The sequence below is a fragment of the Gavialis gangeticus genome, unplaced genomic scaffold, assembly GCF_001723915.1.
Source record: "Gavialis gangeticus isolate Ggan-Ray unplaced genomic scaffold, GavGan_comp1, whole genome shotgun sequence".
Classification (NCBI taxonomy): Eukaryota; Metazoa; Chordata; order Crocodylia; family Gavialidae; genus Gavialis; species Gavialis gangeticus.
In genome coordinates, this window is record NW_017728994.1 from 70,751,644 (window position 1) to 70,760,670 (window position 9,027).

At 42.6% G+C, this 9,027-nt stretch overlaps 1 protein-coding gene across 2 annotated transcripts in view; it reads left to right on the forward strand.

Moving 5' to 3' along the window:
• The window catches only part of DOCK1 (dedicator of cytokinesis 1), a 599,368-nt gene that overhangs the window by 451,268 nt on the left and 139,073 nt on the right, over nucleotides 1–9,027 (forward strand). For both annotated transcript variants that reach the window (XM_019502991.1, XM_019502992.1), the window contains exons 34-36: nucleotides 5,455–5,540; nucleotides 5,726–5,882; nucleotides 8,821–8,861. In XM_019502991.1, the coding sequence (XP_019358536.1) occupies nucleotides 5,455–5,540; nucleotides 5,726–5,882; nucleotides 8,821–8,861 (284 nt within the window). The remainder of the gene's footprint in view (nucleotides 1–5,454; nucleotides 5,541–5,725; nucleotides 5,883–8,820; nucleotides 8,862–9,027) is intronic.

Below are 9,027 nucleotides of genomic sequence, written 5' to 3' on the forward strand. Positions count from 1 at the left end.
GTTAGTCCACCATTACAAAAATGCCTTGCTGTTTTGACATCCTTTGGCCCCGTCCATATTGTTCTTATGCTAATCACACCAATATTGCATTTATTTAATGACAAAGTAATTTCTATAGAGCTCAGGTCTACTTTGTGTAACCTCAGCCAGTGCAGAAATTTTAAACGAAGCTATGCTAGTGTTGGAGCAATTGTCCAGTAATTATAAAAAAGAGGGATTTTGTGAGTGGTATCTTTTATTGGACTGACACTGTATCATCAAAACTCCCTCAGGGAAACAGTGTCTGCTAGCAGGGTGAATTTTTTATTCTGGAATAGTGACACCAGTTCTTGAAATGACACAGGTCAATGAAAGCACTGGCATATCTGAATCTAAACCAGGGAGTTTGGTGGTATAGATATGTCAGCCAGACAGAGCTTTGTATTTTAGAACTACTTCAGTTGACTTTTGCTCTCATGCATGAGATTGTCAGGATTGGTGTATGTAGGAGCAGGAAGGTATTATCTTTGATGTGTGATTGGTTATTTTGGGAGTAGAACGTTGGACTGGGAACACAGAACTCAGCATCTAATTCTTCTGCAAGTGGCCTCTATTGCTTGAAGTCAGGCCCACTGTTGTCTCGGCCTCTTGAAGGTTCAGATCAAGTGTAGTGTCTGTCCACATTTTCTTACCTATTTGTAGCATATGTGTCTTTGTAGTCAGTAGCAGCATTGAGCATAAATTCTCAGTTATAGTAAGGTTCCTTTACACAGCTCTGACTGTATAAAGATGATCTAAAGTGGGTTCAACAGCCCCTTTATATTGGTGGAGTAATACAAGTGGCTTTTATGTTCCTGAGAATTAAGCTCTCAGGGTGCCTGTAGACATGCAGAATGCCTGCTCCGACGCACTGCACTTACAGCACTGTTCCGATGCGCTATAGTTAATCAAGTCTGCTGGAGCATGCTAATTAGCAGCCTCAGTGTCTCGTGTATTCAGCATCCCCATTTTTTAGAGTGGCAGCAGGGGCACTATAAAGCTTATTGAAAGAGCTTAAATTAAAGCACCCCCACTGTCATTTTGAAGCACAGGACACTGGCTAGGGACAAATATTACACACAAACTGGTTTAAGTGATCAGAAACTGGCTTAAACCTGTAACAGAACAGGCATTCCATGCACATAAACCAGTTTTAAAATGCCCAAAACCAGTTTGAGATAAACCTGGTTGAATGCAGTATCTGAATTAACTGATTTGACTCAAACAGGTTTATGCAGTGTCTGTCCCAGACCCCTTGCTGGTTTAAAATAAACCAGACACCCCCAGCATCCGAGCATGCTCTCTGGGCTGGGTGGGGCTCTCTGCTCCCCAGCAGGGCTGGCCCCTCCTCTCTGCTCTCCAGCCAGAGCAAGGACCGGCCCTAGAGTAGACACCGGCAGGCGTGGCCCTGTTAAGGCAAAGTGGGCAGGGAGGGGAATCATTCTGCCCTTCTGCCGCTCTCATCGCACTGCAACTGGGGTCTGCCAGGGAGCAGAGGGGAGGGGACTGCAGCGATGGCCCCTGAAGGGACAGATGGAAGAATAACCCTTTTCCCTACCCCCTTCACTTAACGGGGCCATGTTGGTTGGGTGTCCCACAGGGTTGGGCAGAGGGTTCTGTTCCATGCTGAGGGGACTCTTACCCCACTCCTCCTCCCAGGGTAGGCAGGAGGTCTCTGAGGCGCTGCACAGGGATGCTGCACCTGCAGCTCCACACTCACAGAGGGGAAGTCCCACGCTGGACTCTGCGGGGAAGCAGGGGTGGGGCTCCCTCCACTCTCCCTCCCGGCAGAGTGCGGGGACTGCGCAGCTGGGAGTGGGGGAAATGGCAGGCTCCAGTGTGGGGCTTCCCCCGCTGCAAGGGCTGGAGGTACAGATGCGGGGACCAAAGCTTCGGGGTTAAGATAGGCTCCACTCCACCCTCTATCCAGCACTGGCTGGAGCTGCGCCTGAGTCAGGCATGAGCACCCTGACATCCCCGCCTGCTTCTGCTGGCAGGCAGTGGGGGCTGCACACCATGGGGGGAATGTGTGGGAGTCCCTACACCCCACACCCATACCCTACCCAGCTGACTTCTGCGGTCCCGCTGCCCCTCTTGGGGGAAGAAGAGGAGGGGGAAGAGTTTTCCCTAGCATGGAACAGAGCCTCCTGTCCTGAGAGGGAGAAGTGGGGGTAAGAGTCCCCCTCTGGGGCCTGGCAGCATCCCATAGAGCATCCCACTGCACAACTCTGCACTGATGGGGGGAAAAGCAGAGGGAAGAGTCCCCCTCTGGGGCCAGACAGCCTCACAAAGCCCTGCTCCCCACCCCATGGTGGTGGCAGGGGAGGAGGAGGGAGAAGGACCCTCCTTCCAGCACCGGGTAGGACCCCGCTCCTGGCCCCGCAGCAGTGGGGGAGAGGGAGAAGGGGGAAGAGTTCCCCTCTGGGGCTGGGCAGCCCTGTGTGCTGGGAATCCCAGCTGTCAGGGAGCCACTGGGGCAGACCTACCGGGGCCTGGCCACGTCCCCACTCCACAGCTCAGCTTCCCTGTGGAAGGGAGGGCTGCTTTAGCGCCCTCAGGCTTCTGGCTTGAGCCACTGCAAGCATGTGTTGAATATCTGTCTACTTGCAGACGGGTTCACTCAACTAACCTCCAGAGATTGAATCGATTCAGGCTTTTTGAATGTCTGTCCCTAGCCTGAATTCATGAGATACTGCAGGCGCTTAATTAAAGTGGTTCCTAAGAGCCACTCTAATTGCAGTGCCCCTTCACAGCCTCCTAGAGCACACGTAGATGCCCTCAGTGTATAGATGGTTTAAGTGATACTAAAAATATGCCAAGCTGAAGACAGGGGTTTTTGTACATTCTAATATTAGAGATGCAAAAGTGTCAACGAAAATCTATCTTCATCTTTTGAAATCTTTTCCCTCCAGTATCTTCTGAAAGACACTGAAAGAAGAACCCCAGATACCAAAAACCTTTTGTTTATCTATGGAATAGTTATAATGTGGGCAAGCAGCAGTGAAAATCTCAAGATACTGCTCTATCAATATGCACCTTCTCTGCCCTGGTTGAGAGCACATATTGCTGAGATAGGGCTGTGTCCTTGACCCATTTAATCCTGGTCCATATGCTGATATTTCTAAATATAAATTTTCTATCTTTAACTGTACATGGTTGTGATATGAATACATAGCCTCAAGTTATTCTAAGTCTAAATTAACTTGTTCTCTTTATTGTAGGCTGCCAGTCAGCAATCTTATAGTAATAACTTTGTTGCTACTGATATAGATTCATAGATTGTTAGGGGCTGGAAGGGACCTCACAGATCATCAGGTCCAACACACCCATCCTCCCTCCCACTCTAGGCAGGAAGACAATTGGGTACAAGTGACCCTGGCGAGATGACTGTCCAGTCTCCTCTTGAAAACCTCCAGGTTGGGGGACTGCACCACCTCTGGAGGGCGTTTAGGCCACAATCTGGACACCCTGACTGTGAAGGAGTTTTTTCCTGGTATTACGCCTGAAGCGGCCTTCCAGGATTTTATATCCATTGGTCCTGGTCTTCCCTAGGGGTGCCCTAGTGAACAGTTGTTCACCAAGCTCCTGATGCACTCCTCTGATATAGTGATAAGCCACTATCAAGAGTCCTCTCTTAACTTTCTCTTCTTTAGGCTAAAGAGGCCCTAGTCCTTCAGCCTTTCCTCATATGGCTTGCCTTGCAAGTCCCTGATCATACAGGTGGCTCTTTTCTGGACCTGCTCAAATTTTTCCATGTATTGCAGTGCAGCACCCAGAACTGGACGCAGTACTCCAACTGCGGTCTCACCAGTGCTGAGTACAGTGGGAGTATTACTACCTTAGTTTTACACGAGATGCATTGGTTGATGCGTGCCAGCATGTTGTTTGCCCTGCTGGCCACCATGTCACTCTGATGGCTCATGTTCATGCAATGGTCAGTCATTACCTCTAGGTCCCTTTCAGCCATAGTGCAAGTCAGGCTGTCACTTCTGAGCCTGTATGTATGTTGAGGGTTATTTGCCCCTAGATGGAGCACCTTACAGTTAGAAGTGTTGAACTTCATCTGGTCCAGTCTGCCCAACTCTCTAACCTGTCCAGGTCCACCTGTATCTGCAACCTATCTTCTGGCATGGCCATACTGCCCCATAACTTGCTGTCAACCACAAACTTGGTCAGTGAGCTTTTCACTCCCCCGTCCAAATCGCTGATAAACATGTTGAAAAGATGTCCAAGCATGGACTCCTGAGGGGCACCACTGGCCACTTCACGCCAGGACAATACAGATCCATTCATGAGAACTCTCTGGGTCTTACGTTGTAGCCAGTTTCCCACCCACTGAACCGTCAAGCAGCTGAGCGCACAATCTTCCAGTTTTCCCACGAGGATATCGTGGGATACTAGATCAAAAGCCTTTTGGAAGTCTAGGTATATAATGTCTACCTTGTCTCCCATGTTCAGGTGGTGAGAGACATGGTCGTAGAAGGAGATGAGACAACATCTACCTGCGACAAAGCCATGCTGGCTGTCTTTCAGTATCTTACCTTCTGCAAGCATATCGCACATAGATTCTTTGCTGAGCTTTTCTAGGATTCTCCCTGGGATAGAGGTTTGGCTGACTGACCTATAGTTGCCCAGGTCCTCCCTCTTCCCCTTCTTGAAGATGAGCAAAATGTTGGCCCTCTTCCAGTCCTCAGGGATCTCCCCTGTGTGCCACGAATTCTGAAAGAGCTTTGCCGGGGGTTCTGTGATGACCTCGAATATGGTTTTGATTCAGGTGGCAAGTAGAGGGAAAAGGCACTGTACCTCCTAGAAAGTCCCTTAAGTTATCCAATTCAATATCTTAATACATTTTAGTTCATCTAATACATCTGATTACTTCCTAAATAAAATAGTCTTTGCCCATTTGAAAGACATTTCTTCCTTTAACAATGACTTTGAAGCCGTCTGTTGTGTGTGCTGCACTATGAGCCAATATCTTCAGTCTAAAAAGAGATGTAGGATGTTTATCCAGTTGAGTGATCCAATTGGCTGAGCAGCCTTAGGTGTTATATATCATCAGTAATAGGCTTTCAAAATGCCTGTATTTGTTGCTGTTATAATTATTGCAGGGGACATTGGGCGTCTGTTCTACATACTCTCTTTTTTCCTCTCATCCTTGTCATCAGCTACTTTATTTAGATTTTCCTAATGCAAATATTTAAGCTTCATTTAACAACATGACCAATACTTTCCTTAGTGAAAGATCCTTGTAGGGCAGCAGATCATAATGGACACTTTAATATCAGAAACTGGAAACTCTTAGAGTTAATCAAGCTTAAACACAGTGGTTAAACATCTCTTGGAGAGATCCAACCAATCTCTGAACCATTGATGCTACAGTAATAAAATGAAATATTTGGCATGCTGATTATTTACGCTTGCTCTGTTTAATTATAGTTTGAAAATGAGATCATCACAAAGCTGGATCATGAAGTGGAAGGAGGCAGAGGAGATGAGCAGTACAAAGTGTTATTTGACAAAATGTAAGTGTTGATTAGCAGTGGGATTTATATCAGAATATAGTCAAAAGAGAGAGCAATTAGACTACAATGAACTTTGTAGCCCAGAAATAATTAAAATCTGTTAATGATGCAAAATATTTAAAATTGCACCTCAGTCAAGTTCCTCTGTCTGAGTGTGATTAACAAGGTGTGTGTAATTATTTCAGTCTCTTGGAGCACTGCAGAAAACACAAATATCTTGCCAAAAATGGAGAAACTTTTGTGAAACTTGTTGTTCGTTTGATGGAGAGACTGCTGGATTACAGAACCATAATGCATGATGAAAACAAAGAAAATCGCATGAGCTGCACTGTCAATGTACTGGTAAGTTATAAGAAGTGAATAATCTAAATTTAGAACAGATACTGAATTTTTAATTTAACACTGAGCTCTTCTTTAGAACAAAAGATCTTAAGCTCTTCTGCTGAGAAGAAAATAAGGGTGATTTGTGCTATAGAAAGAAGTGGGATCCTTAAAAAAATACTCTTTATCATATATTTAATATTTTAAGAGAAGATTTTAATGCCTAATTTTTCAGACTCCAGCCCTTACTTGAGCATTATCAACTTTATACTTGTATGCATATGAAAAATCAAATGTGTTATGATGTATAATGAATTGATCATACACTTTTCACCATTGTATTTGCATTCTGCTCACTAATCTAGTCCTTCTGGGACTGTTTCCAGTTTTCAGAACCCTTGAGCAACCATCATTTAGTTTTAAAAAAAAGCTTGCTACTTCCTACCCAAATGTTGAATTTTCTTCTATGTTGCAGTAGATTTGGAATAGGAAATATTTGGGTTTGGATCAGTGACAGTTTAAGGACTCAGTAAATTCTAACCCATTAGGGCTAGAAAAGGAAGTTTAAGCAGTTAGAAAGAAGAAATGTCTGGCTTAATAGGGCACATTTGAATAGCCCTGAAAATCCTAATAATCAGATCTTACAATTACACCATTTTATATGGGAAGGCTATGTGAGGATACTTTCTTCAAGGTTTCACATAACCTGTTTTCATTACAGTTTAATTTTCTTTACAGAATTTGGACTGATGGGTAGCTAAGAAAGTCCTGCTGATATTTCCATAACATTGCTAAAACAGTTTTTCTCTAGTAAAATGTGTCATATACAGAATACACAGTAGCATATGGTGGCATGGTTGAAAGGTTTTGTTTGGACTGGTTTGGGAAGATCTGAGTAATTCATGTGTGACCTCACCATGAGTAATGCAGCCCCTCTCAGCTCATGCAGGACAAACTTTGAACTACACTATCATGTATTACAAGTGAATTGCCTTGGTAGAGTGGCAGAGAATATAGAGCCATCAATTTATAAATGGGAATCTGCATTATAGTTTGCTTTTGTTATCCTAGTACAGCAGTGGCTGAGCTCTTGAAATTTGTCACTGACCACTGATCCAGGGAACAGTGCTTAGATTGCTTGCAGAAGAGGCAGCGTGTCCTTCTGAATAGAAATAGTGACAAGATATTGCCGGTTCATAACTGACAAGAAAGGAAAGGCAAAAACAAGAGGCATTTGACATTGCTTTGAAGAAGATATAAAACAAGTTGTAGTCATTTATAAAACTGGGAAAGTTTAGTAGGAAGCATTTCCTCTGCCATACCCTAGATGTTTTATTTTTTCCTTTGTTGTCAACTCTAAGAATACTTCCTGGTAAATTTTGTTGTGTCCATTACATGGGAAGCTAACTGCATTTCATCTTCTCTCCGAACACATCTTGTCTTTCATTGAATATACTCCTCTTTCTTCTTGTGTTCAGGGAGATTTTTGTGATAGAGTCTCTTGATGCTGAGTTTTACATATAGTGGATGTGATCTGAAAGTTTCAGATATTTACATACTGTAAATTTTGAGTGGGATTTATTGTCTTTGAGCCAAATTGCCATCAGATACACAAAACTCCCATTGAAGTTATCAGGAGATGCCTGCAACCATCTGAGTGCTCGTTGTTATTAAATATGTTTTAAAATCTTACTTCCATTTGAAATTCTTATTCTCCCTCTAGAGTTAACTTAATCTTCTCATACTTTCCAATTCACCCAGGCTGAAATTCATCCCTCTATAGTGAGTAAACCCAAAGTCTGCATATCATTTAATTCCTACTTAATGCCTCAGTGGGGCTTGATGGGCATAGGCTTTGGAGAGGAATGAAGTCTGGTCGCCTCTCTTAGGCCAACTTAATATTTTGGTACTTTCCACACTACATTAAAAAGTTAAAGATCAGCCATGGTAACTATCAGCATGAGGGAGTAGTGGTTTCAAGTCATTGTACCTAGAAAATCAGCAGCTTCAAATCCTTTTGAACCAAAAAAAGCAAAATACAAAAAAATAGCTGAGTTTCATTTGATTTGCGGAATTTATTTGAAGTTGAACTGAAAGGAGACAATATGGACTGCACAGCTATGCAAATGCAAATGTAAAAGAGTTTTCAATCAAAACCTGCCTCCTGCAAACTAAAGCCATAGAGTTCTGCAGACACCTTGGGCTCTTTTCAAATACAGCATTTCTGTCAGCTGTACGCACGTTTCTTTTAATGTTTGATATATGCTAAAAATGTGTAACGGTGGGTAGGTTTATACCTGTTCTGTTTTCTTAAAAATATTTTTAGTTTTTAAAGCTATAAACTTTACAGTATGTTGGAAATTTTGGGGGGTAAATCTTAGTATCTTTAATATCTAGCCTGATGTGTCATATCCTACAATATTTGCAGCATTTAATTTAGTCTATCTCAAGGCTACAGGCATTCAGGCATATGTTGCAGGATAATGACCATGATTTGTGGTATATAAAAACAGAAAAATAAAACTATTCTAACTTTTTATTGTTTAAGAAAATATTAAAATTCAGAAGTCAATGATTTATTACTCAAGGTTGAGATTTTAAAATCCCTCGTTCAACAGTTACTTAAAAATTGTTTTTGTACATTACCAAAATTCAACTGAAAGCAGTTAATGATGTGGGACTTGCAAATGCCAGAAGCACATTTCTAACAGTACTGTGCTTGCAGATTCTTAACCTTTGCTATGAAACATAATCCCTAATATGCTACACCATGAAACATCATTACCGAGTTAGATTTTTATAGTTAAATAACTTATGTGTTCTACCACCAGAGGCAAGTTTCATTTTGCAGTTTTTAACGTTGATGTTATGCAACTATGAATTTTTAATCTAATACATGTTCTGTATATGTGACTGAGAGAAATCAAGGTCTTCTAAAATAATTCTGTTTTAATTTCAGAATTTTTACAAAGAAATTGAAAGAGAAGAAATGTACATAAGGTTTGTAAACGTGGTATTTAACAGCTTTTGCCTTGCTGATATTACTGAAATTGGAGGACAAGTAAGCATACAGTACACTACTGATCTGAAAAAGATGGCAGTAATGAGGGATACACCAGTTGTGAAGCTTATGAGCCTTATTACAGTTGCCTATTGTTCTCTGTAA